At 43.8% G+C, this 15591-nt stretch overlaps 1 protein-coding gene and 1 long non-coding RNA gene across 3 annotated transcripts in view; one reads left to right on the top strand and one right to left on the bottom strand.

Annotated features, from left to right (window-relative positions):
• DLG3 (discs large MAGUK scaffold protein 3) overlaps window positions 1-15591 on the bottom strand; it is a 206781-nt gene that overhangs the window by 92343 nt on the left and 98847 nt on the right. Inside the window, exons 6-9 of one of the 2 annotated variants that reach the window (XM_066580902.1) lie at window positions 10371-10466; window positions 4915-4965; window positions 4589-4713; window positions 252-421 (exon numbers count right to left, since the gene is read on the bottom strand). In XM_066580902.1, coding sequence (XP_066436999.1) covers window positions 252-421; window positions 4589-4713; window positions 4915-4965; window positions 10371-10466 — 442 coding nt within the window. The remainder of the gene's footprint in view (window positions 1-251; window positions 422-4588; window positions 4714-4914; window positions 4966-10370; window positions 10467-15591) is intronic. The other variant, XM_066580911.1, reaches the window with a different exon arrangement.
• Window positions 3316-4761, top strand: LOC136580378 (uncharacterized). The gene is made up of 2 exons (XR_010786951.1): window positions 3316-3495; window positions 4611-4761. It is a non-coding gene; the product is annotated as an uncharacterized lncRNA (long non-coding RNA).

A 15591-nucleotide genomic window follows, 5' to 3' on the forward strand; every position in this document is an offset into this window, starting at 1 on the left:
CGTCAGTGGTAATTGTGCTGTATATCATTTATTCTGCTTTGACATCCAATATCCATCACTATGCTATAGATCAGTTTACATGGCCATTTCCAGGTAATTTACCATCATGATCAACTGTAATTGCAGCTACACAAGTATAGCCATTGGGAAACGTATTGTGCCTTCAAGGTCAGTGATATCATGAGATCAGTTATAGAGTATGTCTCTTACAAGACACATGTAATTTTTACTGCCATCATTTACGCACTGACCTTTAGGTCCTTTGAGTAAATTAACCTCCACGATAGTCTCCGGAGGGCTTTGCCTGCGTCGGACGAGCAATCTTACTACAGGGCCAGCCTCTTTCAGAGCCTCCACTGCTTTACTGTGCACCACTTCGGTTACATCTACATCATTGACTCGCAGAACACAGTCAGTCACCCTGCACCAGAAGTAAAGGAAAATAGTTATAAAATACATAGAGAGTAGAATAATTACTATATCAACAATAATAATAAAAACAATACTGTGAATTAACCCTTTAACTCCCAGACATTTTTCGGGTTTTCATCCTTGCTTTTTAAGCGCAATAACTTAAAAAAAAAAAATTCTTTATTTATAATTTTCAAACGTACATAAATCATACCAATAAGGCGGAAACTGAGTACAGAATGAACTGGGAGGGGTTCGGGAACTACCAATAAGCCAACATTAATAAACCACAATTAGGTGATCAAGGCCCACAGAGAGATATTACAAGATAGGAAGGGGCAAAGAGAGGGTATACCAAACATGGGGTAGGCAACCTTAAGAACATAGTATAACAGTAAACTAGAAAAAGGAATGGGAGAAGAATAGTGATAAATAGCCAGTGAAGCCAGAGGAGAACAGAAAGGGAAGAAAAGAAAAAGAGTGGAGAGAAAGAAAAAGGAAGAGGGGCATAGGAAGAATAATCTACGCCACCAGGATCGATTTATATTTGTCAGAGCCCTAAGATATAAGCCAAGGAGTCCAAGAGATTAAATTAAAGAGTCATGGGTATCTCTCAACAATGCAGTTGAGCTTCTCCATCTGCATGATCTTGTCAACCCGATCTAGGCACTGAGAGAGCCTAGGAACAGAGCGGGATTTCCAGAGTTGGGATACAAAGCCTCATGGTGTTAACTAAAAGTTTCTAAATAGATTTCCTGTAGACTTTGGCAGGTAAATCCGCCACTTCGTACATATACAAAAAATATGTAAGATGGTCCCTTCTGCAATCCCACAGCGCCAGCCGTTTTTAAAGGCAGACACAGAAGCTGATATTCGCCTTCTTGAAATTTGCAGACAACAGAGGATTTATGGGAGAGATTGAAAATACAGTCTACTTGTTGGCCTGAAAAAGTGGTACCAAGTTCTGATTCCAAGAAGGAGGGTTTGTAGCCAAAGTGGTGACTAAATTTTGGAGAGGGAGTGCCGAAAAGAGCCTGAGCTACTTTAAGCCTGCTCAAAACCAGTTAGGACTTTGTTGAAGTGAGAAGAGTTATCCATTGAGGACCCAATAAAAAGTGTTGAGCGAGGCATTTACTCGCAGAACGCCAGGAACTAAAGGGATCTGGTTCCAAGCCTGGAAGAAAGTGTGGATTGCTCAAAATAGGCAGCAGAGGTGACGAGGATCAAGAGATATTAAGCTTGGAAAAAGATGTTTGCTAATTGTAAGAGTAGGACCTACCGTGGAGTGCCAATCTAGACCACCTAAAGTAAACAGTTGTAGCCATAGCAACAAGTGCAGAGAGGTACTGCTAAAAGAAGCTTCCAAACCAATCCAATGTTTCAAGGCTGTGAGACAACACCAGTCAAGGACTCTCTACAGATGGGCGGCCTCATAATACTTTTTGAGATCTGAGAGACCTACACCTCCTCTATTGTTGCGTAGAAATGGGAGAGAGCGGGCGAGGCACGGGGGTTTATTGGCCCAAGTAAAGCGAGTTAGGGCTGTATTCAAAGAACGGAAGAACGTGTTAGGGATTCGGATTGGGAGCGCCTGTAGTACATACAAAATGCACGGCAATACATTCATTTTAAAAATAACATATCGGCTGAACCAGGTGTTTACATTTTTTGACCATTGTGTCAGGTCGGCTCGTATAGTTTGGAGAAGAGGAATATGATTATGGGAGTACATAGGCCAACAGAATTTAAAAATTTACATTAAGAGACTGTCCAAGGAAGGAGGCAGAGTAATATTTAATGCCTCAGACTTCTTAAAATTGATTATGAAATTAGAGATACATTGAAAGGTATGGAATTTAGTCAAAAGACTAGGTATGCAGATCTGTGAAAAGGTGATTAAAAAAAAGCAAGTCATCTGCATAGGCTGCGATTTTAAGTTCCAAACCTGTAACCAGGAGGTCTTAGATATTTGGGTTGTCTCTTCTATGCCTGAGGAAGGGCTCTAAGGTGAGGACAAAGATCAGTGGGGATATAAGGCAGCTCTGCTTTGTGCCATTTCTAATTTCCAAGAAGGAATGATGGAACCCCATTGACCTTGTTGATGTTCTAGAAGACCTGTATAATGCAGAAATCCAAGACCCCATCATAGGGCCTAGGCCAATATGACACAGGACAGAAAAAAGGAAAGGCTAGCCTATACTACTGAAGGCCCTCTCTGCTTTTGTAGATAAAAGACAGAGGAAGAGTCTTAGTATTGGCATAATGAATACAGTTAAGAACCTTGATAGTATTGTCACTGGCCTGAAGGGAGGGTATAAACCCCGTCTAGTCAACATGCATTAAACCAGGTAGAAGAGGGGCGATCTTCATAGCACTATAGTGAAAATTTTCAAGTTGACATTCAACAGAGAGATAGGACGTCGCTAGGATAGAGGTTAGGGTCTTTGTCCTCTTTATGTCCATGGGTTTTGTTCAACGACATGAAGCTAAAAGTGCTGGTAATCTCTTCCCTCAAGATAGGAAGAGACTTGAGATTGATGAAGAGAGGATATGTTGGACTCAGCTAAGTAGGAGTCAATAAAATGGGACAGAGAGGGGTTAGAGGTGTTGGACAGGGCAGCGGGAAGATTTTATAGGCTAGAATAATATTTAGCAAGCTCTTCAGCTATACAAGGGGATTACTTGTGAACCACCCTACTGGGCAAGAAACGGAATATAGTTACAGGTCCAGTGATCTCATAGAGAAAGAACTAAAGTCCTACTGTTGTCGTGCTCATAAAAATGTCTCCTACCCAAACTGAGAAGCATTTTACTCTTTAGATAAAGCTTATCATGAAGGTGTTGACAGGCTAACTTTAGTTGAGCTGGTAAAGCAAGGGCATGTGACTTTTTGTGAGCCTTCTCCAGTGACTCTATCTCAGCTAGAAGAGTGGCAATTTCCTGTCTTCACTCGCACCCCATGTTTTATCAACAAACCTCAAAGCACACACTTGTATGTGGCCCATACTGTGACTGAAGAGGTGTCATCTGGACTATTCTCTCGGAAATAATTAGAGATTGCCAACTTGATATCAGCATGGAAAGGTAAATCCTGGAAACGTGACACATTCAAGTGCCAATACCAGGCCCGAGGGCGGGACATGGGAGAGGTCAGGGCAACTTGAAGCATGGCGTGGTCTGAAAATCTGTATATGCGTAAATGTGTATGCTGTATATATAAAAAAAAATAATATTATGATGATAATATGTTTATAGTGTTTTTTATGCTTTACTACTTTTTTAAAAAAATGAAAAACGCTTTTTGTCACCAAATTCTAAGCCCCATAACTCTTTTTACTTTTTTGTCAATGGGGCTGTGTGAGGATTTTTTTTTTGAGGGCCAAGCTTTACTTTTTATTGCTACCATTTTTTGACACATACGACTTATTGATCACTTTTTATTTCACTTTGATTGGATGTTTCTTTTTCTGCATTTACCATATGGGATAAATAATGCGATATTTAGATAGTTTGGGATTCTTCAGCTGCATGATATTAATTATGTTTATTTTTTTCTTGCTTAGATTGTTTTTTTGTTGTTGTAGATTACATAAGTGCGACCAGTGCTCCATTTATTCAGGGATACTCTGAACTCCGGTTTTCCTGATCAGTAATCAGTAGGGGTCCCAGGGATCAGAACCCAAGCAATCAGCAAGTTATGCCCTATCCTATAGATAGGGGATAACTTAATTTTGTGGGACAACTCCTTTAATAATTCTAGTCCTAAGGCTGGGGAGAGGCGGGACGGGGGTGGGGCTAATTCTCGGAACTTAGCCCCCCCCCCCCGTCCCGCCTTCTTTCATTGCAAATAGTGCAGAGGGGCGGAGAGGAGGCAGAGAGGGGGCGGGAGCTCAGTTCCTGCTCCTGGCTCTTCCATCCTCCCCCCCCTCCTGCACATGAGGACGACGTATATCGGCTCAGCGTGAAAACCGAGCCGATATACGTTTGTGGGAATGCAGCCTACGTCTAAAAATGTAGAATTTATCTGCAGCTGATGCCTATGTGGGGGGAGAAGATCACATTTTAAGGTTTGAGAGAACTTCCCAATGTATTTATAACATATACAAACAGTATCAGATTGGCTATTTGTGGCCAGAATTTCCCTTTAATATTAGTTCTAAGCAGAAGCATATCTTACATTAGTCTTCCATCCATTGCAGCAGCTCCTCCGGGGATGATCTTTGTGATGAATATTCCAGGATCATCGGGAACATGCGGATTATCAATTCCACCAGCAATGCTGAACCCCAGTCCTGAGTTTCCCTGCAAAATGTATTAATAACAATAAAAATGACTGAAAATTCAATAAGACTAATGACAATTGCTTGTTTTCTTTCGGGTGGGGGTAGCTCAAAGGTTGTGAAATTATTTGCTGGTCTTGAATAAGAGATCACAAAAGGGGAGATGAGAAAACCAGCGAGGGGAAAAAGTTTTATCAGACACAACTCGTTGTATCAGACTTACCCTCTCCAATACAATCTCCTCATATTTGTATAAAGCATCGCTGCCATTGACCTGCAAAGAAAAGCATCAAATGTTAGACAACAGTGAGACTCCCAGACATAGATAGGTAGTATGGCTGCAATGTGTGCATGCGTGCTGTATGCGCTGTTTTTGGTACTCCCTTAGATGAGTGATGTCTGACGCCTTAGTCCCATGTCTGTCTGTATGGTTGTTGGTTTGTACATACATGCTAGGTGGAACTTTATCAGTTGTGTGAGTCGCTGTTTGAATGCGTTATTGGTTACTGGTGCCTAGCCATATCCTATCTGTTCCCTCTCTCTCCCTGGAGATGGCCCGGACACGATTCCCATTGTCTGTATAGTCTGGGAGCCCCTGTTCCCTTACCCTTCTGTCAGGTATGGTTCTGGACATCGGATGTCCCTACTCTATCAGATAGGTGAGGTCTGATGCCATAGTCCGTACTCCATTGTATGGGTGGTGTCTCACGCCTCTGTCTGACACCTTAGTCCTCAACCTGTTCATATGGTTGTTGAACACTTGAATCCTTTCTGTTCGTTGGTATGGATGCCTGAATTCTGTGTTGTTTTTGATGTTTGGTGTAGCTGGTCTCCTGTCTGTCCTGTACTTATGCCTTTGTCTAGTTCTGCTAACTTTACCATCTGCTTTATATCCTTCCCTATATTCCATTTAGGGACAGACTAGGGCCCCTAGGTATGTGACATGGGGCCGTCCATGTCAGGACGATCACCCTCTAAGGCTAGTTTTACACAACGGAGTGGGATATCTGGCCCAGCTCAATATCGCACTCAGGAACGTGTGATGTACCCACACCTCCCATCGCTGTGCGATGTGTTTTCCGGCCCCATTGAAAACAATGGGGGAGGGAACGCCAAAAGATAGGACATGCTGTGAGTTTTTCCTGCACCAAAAAACAAAATTGCTCATGAATATGACCCCAATCAAAACAATGGGGTTCATATTCATGCAAGATTTGTGCACCTCACAACACACAAATCTCATGCGATCTTCTCAGTCATGTGAAAGCGGCCTAAGGCAGGGACTGCCAAACCCGTGGTTTTAGAGCTAGTAATTCCGTGGACACTTTAATATTTTTTGGCATTGCATATTAATGTAAGAACAATTATTGCGTCTTGGTGTGAGGTGTTGGTAACATTTGTGCAGGCCAGGTGAATAAGCCCATTATAAACGTTACACAGTGATTGCGCCCAGCAGTTTAGCACTGTAACAAATATGACAACACCTTTATGGCAATCCTATTTCTTTGAAATGCAATTCTCTATATCAGTGTAATTTACATGAAAAATCTTGTGATATTGTCATATGATAATTCCAGGTATTCCTGACATACTGTAGATATGAAATAATTGTGTAAAATCTACTTTTTCCATAATTACATCCTAGCAGTTCATAATGATATAGTAAACGCCCTTTTACACGCAAAGATAATTGCTCAAACTGCTGACAGATTGAAGGATTTAGTGATGGTTTGGTATAAAAATTGCATGAACATATAATCACTCCATTAGCTAATTTATGATCTCTGTTTTCCTCCAGTTGTTTGCTCAGCTGGGAGTGTGTTTAGGCGATTGTTATTGCATAACTACTTCGCCCAGCTGAGTGAGCAAACATCTGGCTGCACATTCCATTGTTCTCCTTGTGGCTGAGTAAACATTGCACTAATTGAATATGCAATGCAAAACAAAGCAATAGCTTAAGGCCCATTTACATGGAGCGATGATCGCTCAAAAATTGCTAAAAAGTGATCGTTTGAGCAATAATCGTTACGTCTAAACGCGTGGCCATCGTGCACTTTTCGGCACTGCTAGCTGATCGTTAAATTCAGGCCAACCTAAAAATCATAATGAGGTCTTATCAGGAGTTCTCTGTGGGTAGTGCTGATAGCATTGTTTCCCGTCAGAGAACAAAGGAGCTGAAAGCAGATAACAGCTCTCCAGCTATTAACTGCTTTCAGCCAAAGGCTTCATTTGCACGCTTAGGCCTCTGTCACACGGGCGTTTTTTCCCGCGATTTGCGGATCGCATGATGGATGCGCATCCGCAAATCACGTGACCAGGGCCGAAAAATCGCCCGAAAAATCTGCTCCTAGCCGCGTTTCATTAGAAACGGGCCGGAGCAGTGCAGCGCTCTGGTTGGCTCAGCGCAGGGACCAATCAGGGGCAGCTCTCAGCTGTCATTCAATAGCTGAGAGCTGCCCCTGATTGGTCCCTGCGCTGAGCCAATCAGAGGCAGCACTCACCCATTCATGAATTCATGAATGGGTGAGTGAGAGCTGCCTCTGATTGGTGAGGGGTGTGACCAATCAGAGGCAGCTCATTCAGCAGGCGGGGATTTTAAATCCCCGGCTGCTGAATACTACTCATAGCAGTTCAGGAGAACTGCCGGACGGCCGCGGCTGAACTCCGTCTGCCGGGACAAGGTGAGTATATATTTTTTTAACTTTTTACACATTTCTGGATGAATTTCAAGGAAGGGCTTATATTTTTAAGCCCTTCCCGAAAATTCATCGTGAGATCGCCAGCAGCCCATTGCTTTCAATGGAGTCGGCTGTATTGCCGGCTCCATTAAATTCAATGGGCAAACATCATTCTTCTCTGCCACGACTGTTACAGCTGTGGCAGAGGAGAATGATTTGTCTAGTATATGTTCTCAATGGGGTTGGCGCTGCTGCCGCCGGCCCCATTGAGCGCATAAAGAGAACAGAACAGGAATCGCAGATCGCAGATAGGTGTGATCCGCGATTTCTGTTCTATAATTTATCGGACGAGTGCATAAAAAGCGCTCATGTGTCCGATACCATTGCAAAGCAATGGTTTTATAAAATCGCACATCGCATGCACAGATCGCACGGAAAATCGCCCGTGTGACCAAGGCCTAATAAGCTATTAAGTAGCTAAGTAGCTACTTAATAGTTTATGCAAAATGATCACTCAAAGCTGTCACTCAAACTGTAGTTTGAGCGATCATTGCTCCGTGTAAATGAGCCTTTAAATGCTGGAAACACTGAACGAACTACATTCAAACTGAAAGAATTTCCAGTGATCAAACAATGGATTTTATACCAGCCTAAAAACCTTGGCTAACGATAATTGAACCAATGGTGCATGACTGCCCACATATATTGATTATCGCTCATTTTCGGCCATTTGAACGAATTTTGAGAGATAACCGTTGCGTGTAAAAGGGCCTTTAGGATGGTTGAAATAAAGACCTACGTCCATCAAGCTCAACCAGTGAATGGGGATGAACTTTGTTTCCCTCTCTTGAGAAAGAAAACAGAAATGCGAAGGCCTAAGCCAGTTATTTAAATAATAATGATATCAGAAAGGCCCCCTGCACATGGGCAGAAATTCCGCGGCGGGATTTCCCACAGAATTTCCGCCCATGGAAGCTGCCGTAGGATTGCGTTTGAAAACGCAATCCTAGGCAGAAGGCCGCGATTTGTCCACGCAAAATCACGTGCGGTAAACAAATTGTGGCGTGCTCCATTTCTGTGCGGGTCTCGCAGAGGCCCGCACAGATATGTCACTGCCGGGCTGTCGGCTCCGCTCTGCGCATATGCCGGCTGGCCGACAGCCGGCACATCAAAGAGGTGGAGTCGCAGGAGAGGTGAGTGCCGCGCTGGTCCCTGCAGGGGCTCGGGTCGGGTCCTGCTGTGAGAATTCTTGCAGCGGGATCCGACCCGGCCGTCTGCAGGCGGCCAAAGATAATACCCATTTATGTATATGACTGAACTGATAGTAACTATATCAGACCAACTACATGTTATCAGAAACAAAAAGAGGGCATGTAAAAGTTCACACTTTGGGCTAGTTTACACTATTTATTAGCCAAAAGCAAAAGTGGAACCTACTGCATCAAACTGCAAAGTGTGAACTAAGTCTTAGCCTTAGCACAAAGGGCAAACACACTATAGGAATAGACCATGCAACTACTATAAGGATGTTTGGTGCGCTACATCTGTCTATTTAATGCACCGAAGGAAAGTTCAGTGCGTTACAACATTTGCGTAGCCATAGACATATAATTCCTATCAGGCTATGTAAATTGCGTAGGCACACAACGTTGATGGCATAGCGCGCTGCAACATTCGATTTTAGCAGTGCTGCATCTGTAGCACAGCCTCAGTTGCCCCTGTCCTATTTACTTTTGGATGGTGTTAACATATTGTGATCGAAACCGCAACAAATGCAAATCGACCCAGTTTTCTACCTGAGTGAAGCTAAATGTAGTTTAACCATTTCCCTGCCCAGGACATATCCTCTATGTTCTTGCAGAGTTGCACTTCAGTAGCCAAGGGCATATAAGATACATCTTTACTTTAAAATGTTATATCTCCGGCTATATTGTCAATAGGGCTTCGGTTGTAGTCTTTTTTTAAAGCTAAGAATCTTGGATTTAAAACAAGACCAATAAAGTCGTAGTTGTGGTTAATAAAGCAAGTTGATGTGAGTTTCAGGCGCAAAAGTATGTTAATGCATTCTTTAAAAGAATTATTCCTCTTTGTTACAAATTCAGTGAAGGTGGACGAAGCTGTCAATAGCCCCTCCAATCAGTAGGTTGTCTGTTTTCAGAAAATATATGGTATAGAGCAGCGATTGCGAACCTTTTAGAGACCGAGTGCCCAAATTGCAACCCAAAATCCACTTATTACCAACATGTCAGGGGGCGGGGCTTATCACGACATATGATTTTACCTCCGTTGTTATAAAAAGGACAGGGTCATTTCACAATAGTCAGGGAGGAATGCCCTTTTTTTCCCTAGCTGGAGCACTGGAGTTCCATTGGTGCGGATTATGGCTGGAAATCAACAGCGTACTCGCAGCTGATTTCATACTATGTGGCGCTCCCCCTCACCTTGTTTATAGGCTTCCCGCTGTCAGCGCTCCCCAATTTCTGGTTCCCAGCAGCCTGTAGTGGCCTCACCTGACCAGCCACAGCTGACTAGTGGTGCCGCACCTGACTGCTAGGAACCGGAATCTGGGAAGCATTGACTGCAGGAAGTCTTCAGAGGAGTGCGGGGGAGCGCCGCCTAGTATGAAATCAGCTGCAGATATGCAGCTGATTTGTAGTCAAAATCTTCACCAATGGTGTGGATCTTGACTGCTATTTGTATGCGAAAATGCTGCGTATTTTGCAGAGGAAATTTCAGCTGTGGAGATTCCGCAGCATTTCTGCTACATGTAAACATACACTAAGTCAGTTTGTGGTATGCGGTCACGTGTAGAGTGGCTTCAGTAGTAAAAGTATCCCCTATATCAGCCCCAGTAGTAATAGTGTCCCCTAAATTGGCCACAGTAGTAATAGGTAACCCCATAGTGGTCTTAGTAGTAATAGTGGCTTCCACACTATTACTAAGTGTCCCCTATATCAGCCCCAGTAGTAATAGTGACCCCCACAGTAGCCCATATATTTACCTCTTCCTTGTCTTCAAAGCGCCGCTGCTCCTCTGCTCGGCGCTGCTGCGGGCGGAAGTGTGTTCGCCTGGACTCGTCCTCCCTTCTCCTTTCCTCCTGCGGAACAAGGAAGAGAGGTCAGGGGAGGAGGAAACTGGGTGCACACACTGCTGTCAGTATGTGCACCCGTAACAGTGCCATTGAGTGATTACCAGCTGGGGAGCCATGGCACCCCGCTGGTAATCACTTTAATGGCGACACCAAATTGGAACGTGTGCCCACAGAGAGGGCTCTGAGTGCCACCTTTGGCACGTGTGCCATAGGTTCACCAACACGGGTATAGGGGATTAGTATGATTTGTCTTATTTTGTAATTTAGAATTTATCTGTACGTGTTTAAAATGGGAAAAAATGTTCTGGCTACTGGAGATGCAAAATGTTCAAAAATCCCTGGTAGGAAAAGAGTTAACTGTAAATGGCTGCGAGGTATCAAGGCTAATATTAGATGCAGTGCTGTGCAGCCATTTAAAATCAAGCTACTTTTAGCTGTGCTTAATTAGAAGAGTGCACCAACTGTCATGCAGTGTGGTCTTAGCCGCATCGTCGCTGCAACATGTGAACGAAGCATTAGAGGGTGTTGTTAGCAAATAAGAGGGTGGGGAATAATCTGCCCCTTTTGTCGGGGGAAGGAACCTCTGTACCATCATGGAGTGCCCTGATTAATCTTCACTATGGGACCTCTTCCTCTTATGCCACTGGTTAGCATACTTTTAAAGGGACACTCCTACAAAAACACATTTTTCCATCCCTGCACTCTTCACACTCTGGACATCTATGTATATTGCACTCCCTTCCATGCAGTTCAGCCTCTTGGCGGTTATTTATCAGACTATTCCCCTATGCTGTGCTACATAGTAGGAAATGAAGAAAAGGAAAACAGCGCTCAAGGAAGTGTACACTCTATTAACACACCCCACAAAGTCAGGGTAGATGAAAGGTGATTTACTTGGTATAGGGGCAGTGTGCCAATCAATCACTATTACCCGCTTCCAGGTCCACAAAATCCAAGGCCCCAGTGATTGTGATGTTATGTGAACCTGGAAGGGGTAGTAATGAGTGATTAGCACGCTGCCCCCTATACCATGTAAGTGTCCTCTTATCTACCCTGATTTTGTGGGGTATGGTAATATAGTATACACTTCACTGAGTACTGATTTGCTTTTCTGCATATGCAGATGACCTTGGGGCTGAAGCCTGAGATATTTATCAGGACATCACAGCACCCTCTCGACTTTTTCTCGGTTAGTGCTAGAAGTTTAGCTCTCGTCATGCCCCAGAGGTTTCAAAATCATTATTACAAATAGAACTTTCGCCTTAATTGCAACTCTGTGGAGCTTTATGCAACAGGCCAGTAGATGGTGCTAAGAAGCTGAATAGACAACTGCAGACCCCACTAGCAAGCAAGCAAAGGAAGGAAATAAAAAGGTGTGCATGCACATAGAGGTGATGGAGCGCTATGAACACAAAATGATAAAATATATAATCTCTACACATCAAAATTGTTTTTATTGCTGATACTGTTCTACTATATGTAAAATACAAAACTGGAATGTTTCTATGCAGAACATACTCGATCACTTTACAACCTGTCATTAAGTACATACGCCAGACAGCTGCTAATATACAATAGCCAGCCACCGAATGAATGACGGGCGAGAGCTGCCTGTGATTGGCTGAGCACCTCAGCCAATCACATTCAGCTCTTTCAGCAGGCGGGGATTTTAAATCCCTGCCTGCTGATAGATCAGCACCACAGTGCAGGGGACAGCAGGAGAAGACATGGCTGAGTTCCAGCAGCTGAAGGGAGGTGAGTATCTATTTTTTTGTTTGTTTTTTTAAACCACTTTTACTTGATTTTCAGGGATTTAGCATCAGGGAATTCTTTTAACTAGAGGGGTTGAAGGAAACATTTGCCGCATGCGACATATGTGTTCTTCATCCCTGCGGGGGACACAGCAGTGGCAGGCAGATAAGTATATTCTTTATTTATTTATTTTTTTACACAAATTTTTTTCTTTTTCAGGGAAGAGCTTATATGTAAAGCCCTTCCCTGAAAAACAGTTCAGTGGTGCCGGCAGAGCATTGTCTTTAATGGAGCCGCTGGCAGCAGCAGCGGCTCCATTGAAGAGACTGCCTGCCTTTGTTTTTCTTTTACACAAAAATTTTTCTTTTTCAGGGAAGGGCTTATATGTAAAGCCCTTCCCTGAAAAAGAATGCAGGGAGCCGGCAGAGCATTGCTTTCAATGGAGCCGCCGTCAGCAGCTGCAGCTCCATTGACAACAAGCACGCACCTGTGTTCATTTGTGTTTTTACTCGTACCTAGGTGCGGACGTATATACATACCCATGTACGCAGAAAAACACGCTCCTGTGAACCCACCCTTAAGGCACGTGCCTTATTTGCCTAATGGTTAATTCGGACTGCTTGAAATGCTTAATTTGTCTAATGAGGTCCAAAGGTGTTCTCTTTCCAGCAAAATTTCACGCTTTTTCCTTTATATTTTGTGCCCATTTGCAACCCCCCCTCCCCCCATTTACTATAATGGGGACTTTTTGTGCGCAAATATGCAAAGGCAGAAAATGTTCTAGCTTTTTTTGCGCAAAAAGAAGTAGCGCGAAAAATATGGAAATATGTACGCTCCAATTAAAGCCAAAGGGTTCTATTCACTGCATATGTATGCCCATGTGAAGATGGACAAACAGTCTGCTTTTTGTGGTGTTTGCTTGAAAAAATTAATGTCAAAAATGTGTGACCAAGAAAAAGCCATCACCCAATAAGAGGTTGTTAAAAGAACAAAAACATGAAAATCATGGCAATTCTTACAAGCCCCCCCCCCCCACGCCCCCCCCCCCCCCCAAAAAAAACTACCACAAAAACATGTGTATGAAGAAAGCCTAAATAAGCCGTAGCCTCCCATTCACTATAATGTAACATCACTCCTGGTGTGGGCTAAATATAAATGAATAAAATAAAAACATGAAACACAGAACTTTGGAGTGCAGTTTTTCACTTCATGGATTTTGGAATGTGACATCTCCTCTCACACCCAACATACAGATATGAGTGCAGTCAGTCACATTCTAACCACTACAATAAAACATACTATATTAAATACGTCCGCACCAAACTTGGAAACAAGACTTGCAAAATAATGCTGCAGAGAAACTATGGCTTTATTGTCCATGGCAATGGAATATAAAAGTTGTAGATAACTCTCCCATCCGTCTTGGATTTGTCAGAGAATTCCAGATTTTGGGAAATATCCCGCCGTTCTGGGAGGCAGGAGTTTTTGAGGTGGCTTTTGCAGAGTCCGCAGTCTAAACATACCCTAAGGCCCCACTCACACAGGCACTTTTTAGCTCAATTAGTCCGGCACCTTCAGCGCTGAGCTAATCGCAGTACAACGCTCCCATTGTTTTCAATGGGACTGCTCACACAGGCGCAGACAGATGCTTCATCGTGGCGCTTTTCAGCACCACAATTTTCGAGTGGTACATGTTCTATTTTTGGGTGTTTCAGAGCAAGCGCTCAATGCACCAATCACAGCCATTGTGATTGATGCATCGAGCGCTGGCTCTGATTGGCTGAGCCAGCTCTCGAGAACCAATCAGAGCAATTTCATACTGAAGGCAGGGTTTTCAATCCCCGTTACCAGCAAGAAATGCTCTAAAGGCACTGACAACTCCACGGGAAGCCTGCAGGAGCACCAGAAAGCAGTAGGAGGGACCCAGACGGCACCTGCTAGGTGAGTATTGCTTTTTTTTTTTCCAAAACATTGTCAAAAATGCATGACAACGCTACTGAAACCACAGTAAGCGCAGCGTTGAAAAATGCAGTGTTTCTGCCAACGCCTGTGTGAGGGAGGCCTTAGGCTGTCTAAGTTTGAACAGTCTAACTATTATAGTATTAGTAATTCTGTTGCATTCTGCTCAGAGAGGGAGGAAGAGATGGATGATGCTGTGTAGGTACTGTGCTCAGAGCGGCACTGTGTGGCAGATGAGGCTTGATGGAGGAAGAAAGAAGGTGGTTAATGCCATCTGAGGGTCGAGCGTTGGGGCCCTGTGGAGGTTTGGGAGGGGCACAAATTTTTCGGATGACAGTTGTGGATTCAAGTTGGTGTGTATAAATAAAATGGAACAACTAGGACATCTGTGCGCATTCTGGTTTTCAGGGATCGTTACTAAGCAATAATAGAAAAAAAAAGGTCTTTCTTCAGTTTTCATTTTGCGTGGGAGAAAAAAAAGTGACACACGGAAGTAAAAAAACCAAAACGCACACAGATGTTGCAGGGCCATACACAGAGATTAGAATCAGGATGGACTGAAATTAGACACACTCGTCTGAATGAGGCCATATATGGTGTGGGGTGATAGCTTGGTAGCGTGCGGATTTCGTGATATTTGGGGCGGAACACCAGCGGATGCAGTCCAAAGCAGGTGTGACCTGCGTTTATTTTATAACAGCAACATAAAGTCCAACCTTAGCTTCAGGCAAAACAGCAACATAAAAGTCCAAAATCCTGCTATCAGGCCGTCCCGGCCTGATCAGGTCACACTTAGCAGGTGCAGCGCACAGCAGGGTTTCTCTCTGCAGCCAGTCACACAGGCTGCCAGGGTCCAGCAGCCATCTTAGCTCCCCTGTGTCAGTGCACCTGCTATTTATGTGCACACTAGAATTGGCTCAGCCTCAGCACCTGGGCTGATTGAGCTCGTCCACACCCTGGAGTGGAGGAGATGGAATGGACGGCCCCACTACCAACCTGCCATCCATTCCAAAAAAAAACAGGCCCAGAATTTTTTAAGAACAGATCTCCAGCAACTGCCTGCTGGAGACCACAGTACGCTCCTGGTTTCTTACGTCTCCGAGAGCAGGACATGACCCTCCTCCAGTCCCCTTATGTATAGTACCGGAACCTAGGGGCGACGTAGCGACTGTCCATCACTACGCCCCTCAGTACCTCACAATGGCTAAAAGCTCAATGATGCTTTACATGCAAATAGTTTGATGCCTTTCAGATTTTTCACTTTTCTTTAACTACTTGTCTATCATATTTCTGACTCGCAGAGATGATCCAGAACAATTACATATTTGAAACCTACACATTCGACGTATGGAAAGCGTCACTTATTTGTGGATGCGATGATCATTCTATGTCAGTTGTAAAGAACTGCCACCTACACTAG

This window comes from Eleutherodactylus coqui, chromosome 10, assembly GCF_035609145.1.
Source record: "Eleutherodactylus coqui strain aEleCoq1 chromosome 10, aEleCoq1.hap1, whole genome shotgun sequence".
NCBI classification, from domain to species: Eukaryota; Metazoa; Chordata; class Amphibia; order Anura; family Eleutherodactylidae; genus Eleutherodactylus; species Eleutherodactylus coqui.